Source organism: Takifugu rubripes, chromosome 4, assembly GCF_901000725.2.
Source record: "Takifugu rubripes chromosome 4, fTakRub1.2, whole genome shotgun sequence".
Classification (NCBI taxonomy): Eukaryota; Metazoa; Chordata; class Actinopteri; order Tetraodontiformes; family Tetraodontidae; genus Takifugu; species Takifugu rubripes.
In genome coordinates this window covers 4853335-4873150 of record NC_042288.1, presented here as the reverse complement: position 1 = coordinate 4873150, position 19816 = coordinate 4853335, and the positions used below count along the sequence as shown (strand labels likewise).

At 46.7% G+C, this 19816-nt stretch overlaps 1 protein-coding gene across 27 annotated transcripts in view; it reads right to left on the bottom strand.

The window, feature by feature from the left end:
- The window catches only part of LOC101067381 (ankyrin-3-like), a 79139-nt gene that overhangs the window by 37120 nt on the left and 22203 nt on the right, over positions 1 to 19816 (bottom strand). For 22 of the 27 annotated variants that reach the window (XR_003888288.1, XM_029835496.1, XM_029835497.1 and 19 more), the window contains 12 exons: positions 9253 to 9354; positions 9084 to 9182; positions 7980 to 8078; positions 7606 to 7704; positions 6754 to 6939; positions 6448 to 6471; positions 5208 to 5306; positions 4371 to 4469; positions 4197 to 4295; positions 3541 to 3738; positions 348 to 446; positions 72 to 170 (listed from right to left, as the gene is read on the bottom strand). Coding sequence is in view for 26 of the 27 variants with exons in the window: in XM_029835496.1 (XP_029691356.1) it covers positions 72 to 170; positions 348 to 446; positions 3541 to 3738; positions 4197 to 4295; positions 4371 to 4469; positions 5208 to 5306; positions 6448 to 6471; positions 6754 to 6939; positions 7606 to 7704; positions 7980 to 8078; positions 9084 to 9182; positions 9253 to 9354 (1302 nt within the window). In the remaining variant the exon portion in view is untranslated. Of the gene's footprint in view, positions 1 to 71; positions 171 to 347; positions 447 to 3540; positions 3739 to 4196; positions 4296 to 4370; positions 4470 to 5207; positions 5307 to 6447; positions 6472 to 6753; positions 6940 to 7605; positions 7705 to 7979; positions 8079 to 9083; positions 9183 to 9252; positions 9355 to 9494; positions 9528 to 17845; positions 18014 to 18367; positions 18518 to 19816 lie in introns of those variants that run through there. The other 5 variants (XM_029835495.1, XM_029835522.1, XM_029835498.1 and 2 more) reach the window with 4 other exon arrangements.

Below are 19816 nucleotides of genomic sequence, written 5' to 3'. Positions count from 1 at the left end.
ATTCAAATTAAAATAATGATTAATTTATGTGGTCCTTGAAAGTCAGAGTGCATTAGGATCAGCACGCTCACCACATTGGTTGTGTTGGGTGATGCTCCATGATGTGTCAGCGCATGAACTATGTTCTCATGGCCCATGAAAGCTGCCACATGAATGGGAGTGAGGCCAGACTGCACAAAAAGGATTTACATCTGTATAAATGTCTCATATCAAATGTAGACGGAGACAAGTGCCATTAAATCTCATACAAGTGTAGAAGAAGGAGCATCTCAGAAAAGTTCAGATGGGTTAAATTAACAAGGTCAATGTTAGCTGCTACAGTCAAACGTCACAACCTGAAGGAGTACCTCAGTGACAGCCTGGATCGAGGCCCCATGCTTCAGCAGGAGCTCCATCACTTTCACTCTGTTCTTCTTACAGGCAATGTGAAGAGGAGTGAAGCCATTCTGTGCAAAGAGACCTGAGTCAGTGGGCTGCAGTTCAGAAACACAATAATCACTGAAGGAGTTGAGATTGTTGGATTAAAAGGGGAAGTGAATGATTTGCCAAGAAATAAATGGGTGGTGCAGTAAAGTGTTATAAAATGTTATAAAATATTATAATCTTGGTCCTGCAGAGGTTGACTCTATTGCTGAAAGTGCAGCAGCCTCACTGAGAATCACATTTGATTCTGTTGCCCTCCTGAAAAAGAAATTAATAAATCAGAGGAGGTGTGCGCCCTGGTTTAATTCACACATTAGGACCCGCAAGTAGAAAGTGCGAAGACTAGAAAAAAAGCGGTATTCTTGTAAAATAGATACCTATCATGTAGCCTGAAAAGACTGTCTAGTAGTTTACAAAAAGGCCCTCTGAAAAGCTAGAACAGCTTATTTTTCTTCTTAAATTGAAGAAAACAAGAACAACCCCAGGTTTCTTTTTAGCACTGTGGCCAAATTAACCAAGAGTCACAGTGTTTTAGATCCACGTATCCCTTCTTCCCTTAGTGGTGAAGACTTCATGAGCTTCTTCACTGATAAAGTTCTAGCTATCAGAGAAAAAGCTAGTCAGGCCAGGCCAACAACTGGACCATCACCAGATGTACTGACTGTGGGAACATACAGGGTCTCCAACGAGCCCTTAAACTCCTTCTGTCCTATATATTTTTCTGAGGCGTTGTTGAAATCCAAGACCACCACGTGTCTTTTAGATCCCATCCCAACACACCTGTTGAAGGATGTTTTACCAACGATAGGCAGATCTATCCTGGACCAGATCAATTGTTCTTTCGTGACAGGTTATGTACCCCGGTCCTACAAGGTGGTAGTGATTAAGCCGTTGCTTAAAAAAACCATCACTAGATCCTGTATTAGCAAATTGCAGGCCAATATCCAACCTTCCTTTTATCTCTAAAATTCTAGAGAAGGTGGTCAGTTACTGGAGCACCTGCTGAGAAACAGCCTGTTTGAGATGTTTCAGTTAGGCTTTAGAGCTCATCACAGTACAGAAACAGCACTTATTTAAGTTACTAATGATCTTCTTATAGCTTCAGATCATGGACCAGTTTCTTTACTGCTTCTGCTGGACCTTAGTGCTGCTTTTGATAAAGTTGATCAGAGCATTCTGATTGGAACATATGATTGGGATTAAAGGGACAGCACTAGAGTGGTTTAGATCATATTTATCTGATAGATACCAGTTTGCTTATGTCCACAAGGTTCCACAAGGTTCCGTACTTGAACCAATCCTTTTCACCTTGTACATGCTTCCCTTAGGAAACATTATTGGGCAGCATGGGGTAAATTTTCATTGTTATGCTGACGACACTCAGCTATATCTATCCATGAAACCAGAGGAGACAGAGCAGTTAGCGAAGCTCCAGACTTGTCTTAAAGACATAAAGTCTTGGATGTCTTCAAATTTCCTCCTCCTTAACTCAGGAAAAACTGAGGTCATGGTGTTTGGTCCTGAACCTCTTAGGTATAGATTAGATCACATGATCACTCTAGATGGTATCTCATTAACATCTTGTCTCTCTGTGAGGAATCTAGGAGTAACTTTTGATCAAAATCTCTTCTTCAACTCACACATTAAAATAGTCTCTAGAAATGCCTTTTTTCACCTGAGAAACATCGCAAAGATCAGGAAGCTACTGACGCAGCATGATGCTGAAAAGTTAGTCCATGCATTTGTTACTTCCAGGCTGGACTATTGTAATTCTTTGTTATCAGGGTGTCCAAACACCTCTTTAAGAAGCTTCCAGGTCATCCAAAATGCTGCAGCCAGAGTTCTGACAGGTATTAACAAAAGAGATCACATTACTTCTGTACTGGCGTCTCTTCACTGGCTGCCCGTTAAATTTAGAATAAAATTATTCTTCTGACCTATAAGGTCCTCAGAGGCTTAGCTCCATCCTACCTTGAGGAGCTAGTGACACCTTACCACCCCAATAGACTGTTCCGCTCTCAGAATGCTGGTCTACTTGTGGTCCCCAGAGTCTCTAGTGGTAGAACGGGGGGCCGACCATTTAGCTACCAGCCTCCCCCTGCTGTGGAACCAGCTCCCTGTCCAGGTACGGGAGGCTGACTCCATCTCTACTTTTTACTATCATAGACAGACAAATTATCATACTTAGGGGGTCGTCTAATTATTAGGTTAACATCTTAGTTATGCTGCTATAGGTCAAGGCTGCCGGGGTCCAGAAACATGATCACCTGACAGGCCTCTGTCACCCCACTGGGAAATGGTCTCCTCTCCTCTCCTCTCCTCTCCTCTCCTCTCCTCTCCTCTCCTCTCCTCTCCTCTCCTCTCCTCTCCTCTCCTCTCCTCCTCATCACGTAGACTAGTGATGTTATTTCTTGTGTAGTTTTTCTGCCCCCCCTTCTGTATTCATCTACAGGTATCACCGCCTTCAGAGCTGCATACTGACCTCCGACCCCCCTGACCCACTCAACCTGACCCTACCGGCAGCCTACTTTACTAAATATAATGTATTTCTCTATATACTCTGTGAACTATGTGTGCCTATTCTCTCCTCTACCTCTACCTCTACCTCTACCTCTACCTCTTCCTCTTCCTCTTACTCTTACTCTTACTCTTACTCTTACTCTTACTCTTACTCTTACTCTTACTCTTCCTCTTCCTCTTCCTCTTACTCTACTCTACTCTACTCTACTCTACTCTACCTGTCCTGCCCCCTTCTCCTCTCTCTCTACCCAGCCGGCCATCAGCAGGAGGGTCCCCCTACATGAGCCTGGTCCTGCTCAAGGTTTCTTCCTGTTAAAGGGGAGTTTTTCCTTGCCACTGTTGCTTGTTTGGGGTTAGGCCCTGGGATTCTGTAAAGCGCCTAGAAACAATTTTTATTGTAAAAGACGCTATATAAATAAAGATTGATTGATTGATTGATTGATTGATTGATTGATTGATTGATTGATTGATTGATTGATTGATTGATTGATTGATTGATTGATTGATCGATCGATCGATCGATCGATCGATCGATCGATCGATCGATCGATCGATCGATCGATCATTCTTCTGTTGCTCCTCAGGCTCCATCCTTACCAGTGCCTTCGCATTTGGATTGGCTTTCTTGTCCAGAAGAAGCTTGGCCACTTTGTAATGACCGCAGTGGGCAGCCACATGCAATGCCGTCAGGTAGTCGTTGGTAACGTCATCCACTGGCACGTCGTGGCGGAGCAGGAGCTGGACACAGTTGAGGTGGTCCCCCTGGGTGGCCATGTGGAGCGGAGACAGACCGTTCTACAGTTGGAACACACGGGGAGAGAAGAGAAAACAGAAGGAGAAAGAAAGAGGAGAGAGAAAGACGCAGACAGACACATAGACAGATGAACAGACACATGCAGTCAATTAGGATGCAGAAAGTGCCCAACACAGAAAGACTGTAAAGGAAGGCTACAGAAGCATTGTTATAACGAGGTCATTACAACAATGTCTAGTTTTTTACACTGCTCCTCCTGCGTGGTCATAGTGTAGGGCTACGCAGCGAAGACAGGCTGTTCTGCAGAGGTCACACAGGTCATATGGAGACAATACAACCAAACTACACCAGCAGCAGCAACAACAGGCATGCTATCTAATTGGATAATTGGATAGAAACCTTCAAACAGCTCTGTGTGCTTGTGAAACTTTATAAAATGTGAAATTGTGAACTCTTCCAAGGCAAACAGCGCCTCCAGAAGTGACGTCCCAGTAGCTACCTTCGTCTTGGACAGGAAGGGAGCGCCTCGGTCCAGCAGGATTTCTACCACCTGCTCGTGTCCACTTCTGGCCCCACAGTGAAGAGGTGTCAGGCCGTCCTGGAGCAACAGAAGCATTAATAAATCACACTTCATATTTCAAATGTCTGAATGGTTTTAAAAGTTGCTTCTCACCTTTGTTTTTGCATCAATTTTGGCCCCTCTGTCCAGTAACAACTTGACCATGTTGCTGTTGCCCCTCTTTGATGCCACATGTAGTGGTGTGATGTCATTCTACAGGAATATAAAAGAGGGTTTAAATCCAGGGTTGTGCAAATGTAATGCTCCAAAGTTGATGGTGACCCGCAGTAAGGATTTTATTATTTTATTTATAAAACCAAAAATACACATCTGCCCAAGTGTATCTGTAACCAAATAAACACACACACACACACACGCTAATACTATAGTTATAGGCAACTATAGACTTCATAGCATTAAAGTAAAACAAATACATTAGAAACACGTCAAAATGTAATATTTACAGAAAATGTATGTGCATAATACAGAAACATTGACATATTATCCATTTAATTTGTACTAAACTGAGAGCAATATCAGAGTATTTCATGCCACTGTACAGCAGCTTATATCAGATAATATCAGTCTTCTCCCAGTGTCTAGATTTATAAATGCAAAAAAAGCATTATGTTAAAATATATTTTAAAATATTCAGAATTATGAATAATAAACATTAGGGTTCTATGGATGGCATTTACTAATTAGAAAGTATAGACTGATTAATTAAATACTTTATTGGTAATGTTAATCAGTTGTGATGGGAAGTCACCTCCTCTGGCAGATACAGATCCAGATTTTAATGAATCAATCTGGCCTCCTGAATACTCAGCAGAGCTGCTGCTCAACGTGTGTTAGTGTTTGCACTGGCTGCATCACATCAAAATGGCTTACGCCTGAATGTTTTAATGCTGTAGTACCACCCCCAAACAGCAGATGGAAGCCTCAACTCACCCGTGCCATAAAGTCCACAGCAGCTCCTCTGTTCAGCAGAAGCGTGGCCACATTGATATTTCCATAGTGAGCAGCGATGTGGAGGGGGGTGAAACCACTCTGATGGGAGGGAGCACAAGACGCAGAAAAGACAAGCAAATATTCATTATTAACCAGACTATTCAGAGATTAAGGTATTCTTACATAAGACTGTGGTTGACAGACCCCCGCATCCCATCATACACACATTGCTATGACAGAGCAGAATGGGACTTTCCTCACAACAGCAAAGAAAGCATCAAACATGGGGCCAACTTCAGAATTTAGATCCTTTTTTGCTGAGAATTGAAGTGCAATATAAATTAATTAATAATGAGGTGAAAATCTTTTAAAGAACTCCGAGTTTTTTTATGTATTTGTTTAATGTCTAATGTCTGGTTAAAAGTATAAACATCACAAAAACATAAAAAGCAATATTATTTCAGCAATATCTTGCATCTCCCTCAGAATGTTGCTCAAATGCATTTTGCGTTACACAAAATCCAAACTCAAAAGGTAGAATCAGATTAGTCAGTCAGAGTTATTGCTAGCTAATGCCATCTAAGACAGATGCAATAGGCGATCACCCAGGTTTTGTGGGACTGTGGATCTCCGTGAGCAGAGAAGCTCAATCATACAGCATGTTGCTTCGGTCCCATGCAAAATGCTTTGGTTCAAAAAGTTTTACATTTAAAGAAATCAAACTAACTCAACTACCGGTAATAAATCTTTTGGAGACGGTGTTGTGTTCCATTACAGCTGGTTGGGGATCGGGTTGCCATGCAGGTTGCGGACAAAGGCTGTTTTTAAGATGAATGATAACCGTTTGACATGCTAGCTCAGGTTATCACGTTAATCAGTTTCATGGAGGAGCTGTGTGACCACACTTTCACCCACACATTCAGATCAGTTTACAAAACCAGGATTTCAGTTAAAATGCCATGAAACCATTAAAATCAAGGAAAACCTTGATACCCGAGTGTCCATTCTCAGGATTTCCTGGTGAAACATGCGATATTATGACATCTACCCATGGACAGGCTGGCCACATGACTGATGAAGAAGAAGGGGAGTTCCAGTTAAAATGAGACAAATGAGGTGACAAACGGCTGCAGAAGCATTACTGCCTCTAGTCAGATTCACTGGAATCAATGTTGTTTGCTTTTCAGGTGTGTTCTAGCTGCAATGTAGAGGTTATGTAATGTAGAGAATAGAGGGGTACCTCTGTTGCTCTATTCACCATCATCTACAGCCAGCCAAGAGAGGAAAGAATGGGCAGTTAGTGAAAAACAGAAGAGAAGAGTATTTTTGAGTTATCTTGACGGTTTAAGGGCTTTACATGAGAAGTCAGAGTTTGCGTGTGCTCACTGTTGAAATTAACTGCAGCTAGCCCCGTCTCCAGTCAATGGAGCAGATTCATTTAGGGGAGAGGGTTTCGTGTTTGAAGAATACATCAAATAAAAATAGGGCCAACATTGGCATGAAAAATGAAGGTCCTGAAGAGTCTCCTGTCTTTGTCTTCACTCACCTTTGATTCAACGTCTGCATTGTGGTCGTTCTGCAGCAGCAGAGCCGCAGCCTTCGTGTCATCCTTGCGGGCAGCGATGTGCAGAGCAGGCAGCCGAACTTTGCCCTTGGTATCGTTCTCCAGCAGCAGTGAGACGACCTGGTCATGGCCCTGCTGGAGGGCCACTGCCAGAGGAGTGAAGCCATCCTGAATGACACCACAGAGACCTCACTCAGGCTGACTGCTCAGATCCTTATTAGAAATGCTAGAAATTCACGGTCCATAATGACAGATGGACAGGCTCATATCCCTCCAATCCATCATCTTTAGCTGCACATTGACCCCATGTGCACATGTCATAATGGGAAAAAGCACATTTCAGTTTTATGTATATACTGCGTATATGTATGAACTGATGGGGATTCTTTGCTGGACCATAAAAACCATGCAGTCATTATCATCCTTCCTGGCAAGGCTATTATATTAGCCCCATCAAACAGTTATCTCTGTCTGTGCACGCTGTCACGTGCAGACGTGTGTTGCCTTTAAAGTTTTTGTGTATGTGGACGGCAGCATGTAAATCAAGACAGTGTCATCCATGGAGGTGAGGCAGCAAAGGGAGTCGGGCCCATTTATGACCCACTCAAGGTCAATGCCTCCAACAGCAGCACACAATCAAAGGAGCTCTGCCCCGCCTCTTGGAAGGGAAGGGAAGCCGAGAGAAGAGGGGGAAGGTAGAGGATGAAGCCTGAGGATGTGACGGTTAAAGATGGAAAAAACAGCAGAGCCAAGGAGATTCTGTTATCACGAAAGCTTGTTGAAGACCAAGGCAGCAAAAAATGACCAATAAGATGAAACCCAAATGAACGCTACCTCTGTGGCAATGCTCTGGCTGGCCCCATTCTCCAGGAGAAAGCGTACCACCTCCAGGTGATTCTCCTGGGCTGCCATGTATAACGGAGTGAAGCCATTCTGCACATATAACCAAGGAAAACACGTTTGCACACATTAATCTCAGTTCACCTCTGAAGTCTGATATGGATTCTTTTCCACCTTGAAATGACAGGAATAAATATAGACTGCAAGGACGGTGTCACCCCCCACTCATAAGCTTTTTAAGTGAGTATCTTTAATGTGAGTGACTTCACGATGAGCACTGCTTCAACATACTATTACATGTGTAATATTACAATATGTGTAATATTGTAATATTACACACATCAGTGTGATAGTGCTGTACACGTTACCTGAGACTGTGCGTTGATGTTGGCTCCATTATTAACCAGCTCTTTGACAACTTCTGATTGGCCGGCCAGAGAGGCTATGTGCAGCGCAGTGTTTCCTTTCTAGATCAACCAGATCAGACACAGAAATGTTTGTTAATCCCTCAAACAACTGTGAAACTGCACTGCTGCATATGTGTCCCACTAAATCCCCTCATGCACACTGTTGTTCCGCAGCAATGGTAGCTCCCTGCCTGCTCTACCAACAATGTGTCACTTCCGATGCAGAAATGATCTTCCACAGAGACATGTCTATAAATAAACCTGCGGGAGGCGTTGATGCCACAAGCCTGTTTAAATTTTAGTGACGGCAGATTTGACCCATTACCTCTCTGCAGGAAATCGGATAATGAAGCAAATTCCAAAGAAGATGTCAAAACAACAAACACAAACTTGAACGTTCATTGAAAAACAGCTTCTACAGACAGAAACAAAGTCAGCAGTTCAATCTGACACAAATTCCAAAACTAAAGAACTATAGAGCTGAAATCAGTTCTCTACCAGACTATAGAGACTATATAAGCCTGACTGACACACAGTGTTGTCGCCATGTGCGACATAAAGTATAAATTTATAGGCATTAGTTCATTAGTTTGGGGACAGCGGTTTCACGGTTCTTAAAGTAATCTCCCAGCATGCTTGAGGTCACAAAGAGGCTTTAATTGGGGAGATTTGCTCTTTCATCTTGAATATTTCGTTATGTCCTGTGTTTAAGCCAGCATTAGGTATGTGGCCTGTGGCACAGAGGCTGAATAAGATGAATAAATAGGAGGAAAGCCTTGTGGGATAAAATCTGGATAATAAATTCACTCCTCTCTGAGTTGCTTCAAAGGAAAACATCCACCCTGGTGTGTAAAACTGTGACCCAATATAACCCTACAGATCTGATGGAGAGTTGCTCAGTGGTATTAAACTAAAATAAATGTGCTTGATTAGTACATTTTCATGCTCATGTCACAGATTCTAGCAGCAGCCCTTAAATGTATGATTAAATATTGATCCATTCGCAAACCCTAATTAAAGACACCACATTTTCAGCAGCACATTTTGTGACGCGACTCTTCTTACCTTCGTGGCTGCATCAACGGTGGCTTCAAGTTTGAGCAGCTCAGCAACAACTTCTACATGACCCTCTTTAGAGGCCAGATGGAGAGCATTCAGGCCATTCTGAGCAGAAAGATACATTTCTTAGAAACTCGCTGTTGATACATAAAAGAAAAACTTTCAGAAAAATTACCTGATTGCAAATATTAATTTCAACCCCAGATTTGAGGTAGTCCAGGACCTTTTCGAGGTTTCCTGCCCGGGCAGCTCTCAGGTAGCTGGCATTACTGTCAGACTATAGAGGAGGAAAACAAACAGAGAGTGTACGAGAGAGAGCAAGATGCCAGGAAGAAAGAGACAGAGAGAGAAAGAAGGGGAGAGGAGTTATATGAAGTCACACTCTTAGCACATGATGATTACATTTGGCCAATTTACCAGATAAAATTCTGCCATCATTCCACATCCAAACCATCTTAAAAGGTGGGGAAACAAAATTACAATTCAAATAGAGGCAAACTAAAGGGATGAATTCTGAGGTGTCTCAGGTCAAGAGTTGGGTGACGGTGACAGTAAATCCACAGAATATTAAAACAGCAACATCCCCCATCATTCAGTAGCTCCTGTCAGGCTCGTAGTCCAGCTTTTTCTCAGGATCTCTCCTCCCCATAGACAGGAAGTTCCATGAGGGGTTGATCCAAACAGCTTTTCCCTTCCTCAGATCTCTTCTGGTTCCACGAGCTGTATGCCTCTGCACTACAAGAAGTGACACTTTCTCTGGTTCTCCTTTAGAAAACAGCTTTAGGTACTAAAATAAACTGCTGAGACAAGCATGTTTGGTCCCTATAAAATGTGACCAACAAGAGAAGAGGGAGGGGTCGGGGGGGGGGGGGGGGGGGAGGGTGTCTCATGGAAACACAGTATGACAGGCATCAAACCCTGCAGCAGTATTACAAAGAGCATTTTGTAAAAGTCAGCACTGGACATGTGTGAGCAGGACTGAGAGGAGCTGAAACATGAATTATCAAAAGTCCAGTCTTGCTAAATTTAGCCGAAAATTCCCTTGGGATAAACTGGACCAAGCAGCAGTTGTTTAATGTTGCTCTCTCTGCCTCCCCCGTCTTTTCTAAGAATAACTCATCAGCGTCAGATCGTTCCAATAACAGGATGCATCAATGTGAGAATAATGTATTTTTATCTCAGTAAGATCACATACACACAAACAAATCTGGCTCCAGCAGGGTTTAGGAGGGACTGTTTCTGCCTTTTACTGCCCCAGAACTCTATTAATGCACTCTTCTTCTCACCCAATTCAAAAAATTCCAGGTCCAATAAACAAACACTTTCAGTCTGCTACACCATCCAGTGTATCCCCAGTGTGACACAGACCAGTTGAGACTGGCCTGGCTCCACCATCGCCCTGTAAATGTGACCCAAAGATTGGCCTTCTCAAATGTGGTTACTTATAGGATAATGCCTCCCCACTGGAGGCAGAATACAGAATATCTCAGTACACAACCAAAAATGTTAGACCAGCATGTGGCGATGGTAGAGTGGGAAATGTTACCTTTTACCTTTTTCTTTTGCTGCCTTTTCATTAAAATCGAAAATGGCCAAATTGTAAAATATTAACAGAATGTTAATCTGCCTGTACTAATAATATTTAGTCACTATCAGCTATGCACTTGTGTAACTTGAGGGTTTAACAGACTCAGCAGTACTTTAATAGACAAAAAGGTCAAACTATAGACCTTATGAGACACGTTGTTAGAAGCAGTTGTACCAGGACCCGAAAGCAGGCAGCACACAGTGGAGGGTGGTGTCCGAAAAACTTTTATTGGAGGTAACAGGTCAACGAATAGTCTCACTCACTCACTCATTTTCTACCGCTTGTTCCTCCACTGAGGGTCGCGGGGGGACTGGAGCCTATCCCAGCACAATGGGCGGAGGCAGGGTACACCCTGGACTGGACGCCAGTCAATCGCAGGGCTAACACATATAGACAAACAACCATTCACTCTCACACTCACACCTATGGGCAATTTAGAGTTTCCAATTAGCCTAATCCCCAATCATGCATGTCTTTGGACTGTGGGAGGAGTACCCGGAGAGAACCCACGCAGGCACAGGGAGAACATGCAAACTCCACACAGAAAGTCCCCAATCAATCCCAACCGGGGATCAAACCCGGGGCCTTCTTGCTGTGAGGCAACAGTGCTAACCACCACACCACCGTGCCGCCCTCAACGAATAGTCAAAATCACAAAATGCAAAATCACAAAGAGTCGGGGTTTCACGGAAGGGACAAAACATTCCAACACTGGCAAACAGGAGTACAGCCTTTAAATAGGGGACTAGATTACTGATAGCCTGCAGGTGCGTCTGCCTGCGGCTCCAGCTGTGGCAGGGTAAAAGCTCCACCACGCCCCCTGCAGGAAGAAAACCGTAACCAAGCTCCCAGAACCCAACATTACCCTCCCCCTCCCAAACGGGCGCCTCCGGGCGCCCTTCCAGGCTTGTCTGGGTGGGCGCGGTAGAAGACGCGGAGGAGACTGTTGTCTAGGATGAACCGCCGGGGTACCCATGACCGCTCCTCCAGACCGCACCCCTCCCAATCGACCAGGTACTGGAAACACCAACCTCGTCGGCGAACATCCAGGATGCTCCGGACTGTATAGGCTGGCCCCCCATCCACAATGCGGGGGGGAGGCGGTGGCACGGATGGTGGAACCAGATCTGACTTCGCGACTGGCTTTACCTTGGAGACATGGAAGGTGGGGTGTATCTTAAACGCCATGAAGCTTCAAACGGACGGCTGCGGGGTTAACTATCCGTTCTACCTCGAAGGGTCCCATGAAGCGAGGAGCCAGCTTCCGGGACTCAACCTGGAATGGGAGGTCCCTGGTGGACAGCCAAACCTTCTGACCTGGCCGAAAGACAGGAGCGGGAGTCCGGTGCCGATTTGCATGTTGCTGTGAGCGGCGAGAAGTCTGCAGGAATGCAGCGCGGACTTGCCCCCACACCTTCTTGCAACGGCACATGTTGGCCTGCACTGACGGAACTGCTACTTCGTCCTCCTGGACCTCGAATAACGGAGGCTGGTAACCCAGGGAGGCCATGAAGGGGGAGAGACCAGTAGATGCCGAGACCAGAGAATTGTGGGCGTACTCCACCCACGGCGAGAAACGGTCAACCACGGTGAGGATGACCTGATGACCTTCGGAAGGGGGAAGACCAGTCCACCGCGATGTGTGACCACAGCCGCCGAGGAATTCCCAGGGGCTGGAGGAGTGGCTGTTGGTGGGATGCCTTCCCTCTAGCACACACAGGGCAGGCAGCGATATATTCCTTGGTGTCCCGGGTCATGGAAGGCCACCAGAAATGCTGCTGAAGGAACTGTAGCGAACGGCGGACTCCCGGGTGGCAGGTCAGTCTCGAGGCGTGGGCCCAGTGCAGGACCTCCGAACATACTGCCTCCGGGATGAACAGCCGGTTTGGTGGGCCTCCACCTAGGTCCGGAGCTGATTGCAGGGCCTCGCGGACTCTCTCCTCCACCTGCCAGGATGCAGCCCCAAGGATGCAGGAGAGGGGAAATATGGGGTCTGGGTCTGTCCTCACTGGGTCGGGGGCGAACTGGCGGGACAGGGTGTCAGGCTTCTGGTTCCGTGAGCCAGGGCAGTAGGTTAAAGTAAACCGAAATCTCCCAAGGAACAGGGCCCACCGAGCCTGCCGGGAATTGAGCCTCTTGGCATTTCGGAGATATGTGAGGTTCTTATGGTCTGTCCAAATGACAAAAGGTTGAGCAGCGCCCTCCAGCCAGTGTCTCCACTCCTGAAGTACCAGGACCATGGCCAGAAGCTCCTTGTTTCCCACGTCGTAATTCCGCTCCGCGGGAGAGAGCCAGTGGCTGAAGAAGGCGCAGGGATGGAGCTTCTGGTCCTCCCCGCTCCTTTGTGACAGGACGGCCTCGACTCCCATGTCAGATGCGTCCACCTCTACCACGAACTGCCGACTGGGGTCGGGATGAGCGAGGACGGGTGACGAGGAGATCAGGCCTTTCAGCTTGTTGAAGGTGGCTTCGGCCTCGGGAGTCCATTGGAAGCTTTGTAACGTGGAGGTGAGTCTGGTGAGCGGGGCAGACACTTTGCTATATTCACGTTTGAATCGACGGTAGAAGTTGGCGAAGCCCAGGAACTGTTGTAATTGTCTACGGGAGGAGGGAGTTGGCCACTCCATCACCGCCTTCACCTTGGCCGGGTCCGGTGAAAGCTATCTCCGCGCCACCACAAACCCCAGGAAGGAAACGGAGGAGGTGTGGAACTCGCATTTATCCACCTTGACGGAGGATTCTCCAGGAACGGTTGGAGAACGAGCCGGACATGCTGCACGTGTTCCTCCTCGGACTCAGAAAAAATCAAAATGTCATCTAGGTAGACAAACAGGAACTTATTTAACATGTCCCAGAGGATGTCATTGACCAGAGACTGGAACAGGGCGTGGGCGTTGGTAAGTCTGAAAGGCATAACGAGATATTCAAAATGTCCCAACGGGGTGTTGAAAGCCGTTTTCCACTCATCTCCCTCACGAATCCGCACCAAATGGTACACGTTGCGAAGATTCAGCTTGGAAAAGATCTGGGCCTGGTGAAGAGGGGCAAACGCTGCGTCGAGGAGGGGCAGTGGATACTTGTTTCTAACAGTGATTTCATTCAACACCCGATAATCAATACAGGGGCACAGCGTACCATCCTTCTTTTGGATGAAGAAGAACCCGGCCCCAACTGGAGAGGAGGAGGGCCGAATCAGTCCTGATGCAAGTGACTCCCCAATAGCTCTCCATCACCTCACGCTCCGCCCGAGAGAGGTTGTACAGGCGGCTTGATGGTAAGGCAGCTCCGGGAAGGAGAACGATGGCGCAGTCGGACGATGGGGCGGAAGGGAAAGGGCACACTGCTTGCTGAAGACCTTGCCCAGGCAATGATATTCCTTCAGGACCCGGGACAGGTCAGGGGTCTCCTGGGCGGGAAACGGGACCGCTGAAGAGGGGGTGACCGCAGCATGAAGACAGCTGGTGTGGCAGGCAACACTCCAGTTCACCAGCCTCTCGGCCGACCAATCGATCAGAGGATTGTGTCGAGCTAGCCACGGAGCTCCGAGGACTCCTGGGGAAGAGGAGGAACGGATGATGTAGAACCGGATCTGTTCCCGATGATTTCCAGAAACAACGAGGGTTATCGTCTGGGTTCGGTGTGTTATCCTGGCCAGGACCTCCCCGTCAAGACGTCTCTCGTAAGCGTCTCGATGGGAAGGCGGGCCTGCTGGGCCAGATCCAGACTGATAAAGTTGTCATCAGCGCCCGAGTCCACCAGGAAGGCCGCAGAAACAGACTCCTGACCCCAAAGGAGCGTGCCCGATAGAGTTAGGCGGGCCAGAGATGAACAGGATGAGGATCCACTCGCCAACACTCCTGCCGGTGTTGACGAGCTTAATCTTTTGGCCGCCCCGGGCAGTCAGCGGGGAAATGGCCCGCGTGGCCACAGTAAAGGCACGGACCTGCCGTGCGCCGGTGTTGACGTCCTGACAGGGTTAGACGAGTTCGGCCCAACTGTATCAATTCGCTGGGAGGGACTCAGGGACTGGAACAGGGACAGAAGGTGACGAGTCCACGGGGGCTTCCCTCCTCCTGAAAACGCCCCCTGAGTTTCTCACCGCCCGCTTGCTTGTCCTCTGCAATGCCTCTCCCAGAGTCGATTGTCCAAGCGAGTAGCCAGGCCGATGAGCGCCTCCAAGTTCCCAGACTCCTCCCTCGCGGCTAACTCATCCTTTAGGTCGTCGGAGAGCCCCTGCGTGAAGACTCCCTGAAGCGCCGCGTCATCCCACCCGCTCCTGGCAGCGAGGATACAGAAACGGATGGAGTAGTCTGCGACTGAACTGGCACCCTGGCGCAGGGACAGGATCTGGGAGGCCGCCTCACTGCTTTGGACAGGGTAGTCGAACACCCATTGTAATTCTGCCATGAAGGCTGGAAAACTGGAGGAAACAGGAGTCTGGTTCCCCAGAATGGCTGTGGCCCACAGCGCCGCTCTCCCAAAGAGAAGATTTATAACAAAGGCTATCTTTGCCCTGTCGCTGGGGTAGGTGAGAGGAGCAGAAACCCGCCTCACCAGAATACCTCTCCAGGATGGGGACGTGGGGTTCTCGCGGCGTGGCGGCCACCAGCTGCGGAGCGACTCTCTGCGCCTCCGTGGGTGGTGGAGGCGGACCCTGCTCCGACCGTCCAGAGAAAAGCAGGTTCGTCACACTGGCATTTAGGGTCTGAAGCGAGGTCCAGATGTCAGTAAGAAGCTGGTCGTGCTGGCCCAGCAACTTTCCCTGAGCCTCCAACGTACGGCGCACTGCGTCCTGATCCGCCGGGTCCATCCTGGTTGGAATGTAATGCTAGGAGCAGTTGTACCAGGACCCGAAAGCAGGCAGCACACAGTGGAGGGTGGTGTCCGAAAAACTTTTATTGGAAGTAACAGGTCAACGAATGATCCACAAGAGGCGTCGAGACCTCGAAAGAATCCAGCAAACAGTCCACAGGGGAAACTCACCACGGCAGTCCAATCACAATAGCCCAAATCACAAAAGGTGAAATCACAAAGAGTCACATATTGAGTGTGTGTGTGTGTGTGTGTGTGTGTGTGTGTGTGTGTGTGTGTGTGTGTGTGTGTGTGTGTGTGTGTGTGTCTGTGCGTGTGTGTGTGTGTGTGTGTGTAAATCTTTGAGGTATACAATGGGAGGTCATCATCAATAATGTATATTAGAAGAAAACATAGATACATAAAGAAAGTTAAAACTCAATCAAGATTAGCTACAATTAGTAAATCTATGGTTAATACTTGTCACAGCTGCACACAAGTTTTCAGTTAAACATGCGAGTATTTCTGGGTGAAACTCATGTAGGCTTTTGTCTGCTGTGTTTGCCTGCCGCTGTCCCTGTTTATAGATGATCTCGTTAATGAACTTATCATCTGGAGTATAAAGGTTTTCTCTGGTTCAACGGTGCATGCACAGCTGCATGTGAGTCACTTTTCCAAAGCTTCTTTCTTTACATAATTAACCATGACCTTTGACCTTTGTTGATATCGGACCTCTGCAGTAGGGCTGGAATATATATTTTTGGTGCCCATGTTGAGTCAGAGCCAATTACATAAAACTGCATCTTCATAGTAAACAACCTGTTTACTATGAAGATAGGAGGAAATTTAACAAACGTGTGTGTGTGTGTGTGTGTGTGTGTGTGTGAGTGACTGTATTTTAGTGCTGCTGTATTTTTGCTTGAGTTTTCACCTGAGTCAACATTCTCATTCTTAGTTCATCCTTTAATGCTTGTCATAAAACTGATGATGGACCCTCCCTCCATCAGAATCCTCTACAGTAAGTCCATCTCTTGAAGTCTCTATGAATGCAGCATTACATTGGACAGGGCAAGAGATTAGTAAAAGGAATATTAGCAAGCCTCCACAGATCAGAGGTTCAAAGAAAACAGGGCCATTAAAGTGGTGGTTAAGCCTGAAGACAGACATTAATCTCATGTCAGACTGGAGTGAGGAAGAGGCAGACAATGTGAGACAGACAGAAAGAGAAATCTGAAGTGATACATTTTCAAGTTCAATTCTTTCTAATTACAGTCTATCTGTGTCCGAAAATGCAGCTTATTTCTCCATAATTCCTGTGAAAATGAAAAAAGCACACCAGTGGTCAAGCCTTTAATGGCTGTATCTTCAAGTCATCATCAGACTGATGAATAGACCATCATAACTAATGAGACCAAAGGGAAAGTTTTCTTTAACAAGAGCTGCCTGATTCTTCAGTAAGTACAGAACAGATACTAACTGAACCCATCTTCTCACCAGCTGAATCATTTGAAAAATATTCAGTAAAATTAATTTCAAAGTAAAGAAGTGGAGTCCCTATGACTATAAACTCAGAGTGCATGTGCACATGGACATCATTTGTTCTGGATCCTGCTAAGTCTCGTGAGATCAACATTGTGGCAGTCGTGGTAAATCCAGGATGTTTAGACATGGGTGGGCGCTACACCAGCACATCCACAAACACAGAAACAGATAAAGACATTCTGTGCTGAACACACTCAGCAGACACACAAAATATGCAAACACAATAGTCGAAACACGTGTTGATGCTGCTGCAGCCTGGCAACAGAAAGAGCTTAGAGGAGGAGCGCCAGACCAGCAGCCCTGTATTGTTTCACTTTATCCCCCTCTCTCCTGACAGCACAAAACACACACTGCAGGAGCACCAAACCACAAAACTACAGGTTATAAATCTGACTGCAACAACAACCACATCATCCCTCTCCTCTCCTCTCCTCTCCTCTCCTCTCCTCTCCTCTCCTCTCCTCTCCTCTCCTCTCCTCTCCTCTCCTCTCCTCTCCTCTCCTCTCCTCTCCTCTCCTCTCCTCTCCTCTCCTCTCTGTAGACATGAATTAATGAGTGAATGTTTCTCACCACTACAGCTATTTTACGCATCTGCTACAGCTCAATGATATGAAACCTGGAAGAAGCTTCATCAAATTCCTCCCGAATCCTCCCACAAACACTAAAAAGCTGTGGCTGAATGCTAAATAAAGGCTCCACCGTCCACGTGCATGAGAATACAGGATTCAGACCACAGGCTGTAAATGTGCCACAGTAAAGTTTAGCTTCAGAAACATCTGGATGTGTTGAAGAATTTATTTGTCAATGTGCCAAATAGAAAGACCATGTCAACATCAGAGGTCCTTACTTGTGTGAGGAGGGCTCCTTCTTCCACAGCCATGTTTCCTAACATACCTTCGTTCTGTCCTCGCTGAAGAAGAGTGAAACCTGAGCTGAGAATGGCCACCAGCCAGCCAGCCAGTCATCAATAGCCGGTCATTTCTGCCCTGTTCTTGACCTGACACGTAGCTCCTCCCCATCACCACCACCACCCACCCCACCCCTTTCCTCAGAGGAGACAGGTGCCTTTGGCTCAGGTAAGAGAAGCATCAAAAGAAGCTCAGTGGTGACAGATGAATCACTTCCTGCTGCTGCCCGGTCAATGGGCTGCACATCAGAACACGTGGGAGGGTCCAGTGTGACCCTCCAGTGGTGAGGAAACAAGGCACTGAGCATCTTGCAGCTGCAGGACGGACAAACTCCGCTCTGCTGCTTCCCTCCCTCCCTGTCTGCTCACCACCTCTCTACTGTTGGAAATGTGGGCTAAATCCCTGCCCCAGAAACTGGCTTCCACTGGGGACGACAGCAGGAAGAGAGCGCTGATACTTACTGCAATAAACAAAGCTTCTCTTTCCCACTCTGACTCCTTCCTTTTCTTTCTCAACTTCATTTATCCTGGGGGGAGGGGAGTATCAGTGTTGTCTCGCTATCGAAGGTCAGGGAAGCACAGAGAGCAAAAAATAGCAGCTGAAATAAATACTTTCGCAAAGATGACACAACTGGGATATGCCCCACCCACCCCAATTTCCCTGTTGTTACCACCCACTCTCTCTCTTTCCCTCCCCCTCATTCTCTCTGGTCCATTCTATGTGCAAACCCCCAAGCCTCTGCTAAAATACTGCTCTTTATTTATCTGCTTATCAGCTCTTTACTGCGCCCCCACCAACAAAGACCAGACAGGGTTGAGGGTAATGGGTTGCTCCCCTACCTGGTTGAGCTCACCTGAGTAATTCTATGTTTAAGAGCTCAATAAAACAGCAATAAAAAAATAACACCAGACACTATTGGGGAGGGGGGTAGATTGATGCGGGGGGCAACTGTCAAAGGGGACACTTTCACAGAGGATTAGGGGCTTTCCTGTTGGTATTAGGGACACCCTGGTCCTCCCACGTTTCACTCATGGCAGTCAGCCGAGTACAAACTCCCTGGAGGGAGCGCTCTAACAATGCAGCTCTGTACCCTCATCAAAAACCGAGGTCGCTTACTTACAGAATATACAGGCATACGCTACTGCCATCCTCTCTTCTTCCAGCATGTATACACACACACACACACACACACACACACACACACACACACACACACACACACACACACACACACACACACACACACACACACACACACACACAGCTTTTACTATTCCACAGAAACAGCACCACAGCATTGTGGGTATTTTCCAAAAGCACTACCAGTTTTCTGAGGAGAGACAAAGACTGTGAAAGAGAGAGAGAGAGAGAGAGTAGAATAGAGTAGAGTAGAGTAGAGTAGAGTAGAGTAGAGGAGAGTAGAGGAGAGGAGAGTAGAGGAGAGGAGAGGAGAGGAGAGGAGAGGAGAGGAGAGGAGAGGAGAGGAGAGGAGAGGAGAGGAGAGTGACAGATGCTCAGATCCAGAAGAAGAACATGTGACTGGCGGATAACAGGTCCCTCATGCTAACACACCCTCTCTGAAAAAGGCCTAGTTACCATGGTTACTGGGGCAGTTACAAAAGAAGAGGATTGAAGTGGAGCCTTCTTATGGAAAATAATCTGGTTTGACACAGTTTTGCAGCAGAAGCAGAAAATGCAGGCAGAGACATCAACCACGTGTTTTTACCCCCTGAATGTGTTGTTTGCTATGAAAATGAGCACCGTTGTTAAAATAAATGCTATTTAGATCAACATCATCATCATTTATGAATCAAATTCATCCTTGAATCAGACCTGAGTTTGAAATATTTTGATACGAAAAACATTTCTCACATGAATCAAGCCCAGATAATTATGACAACACTGTGCTA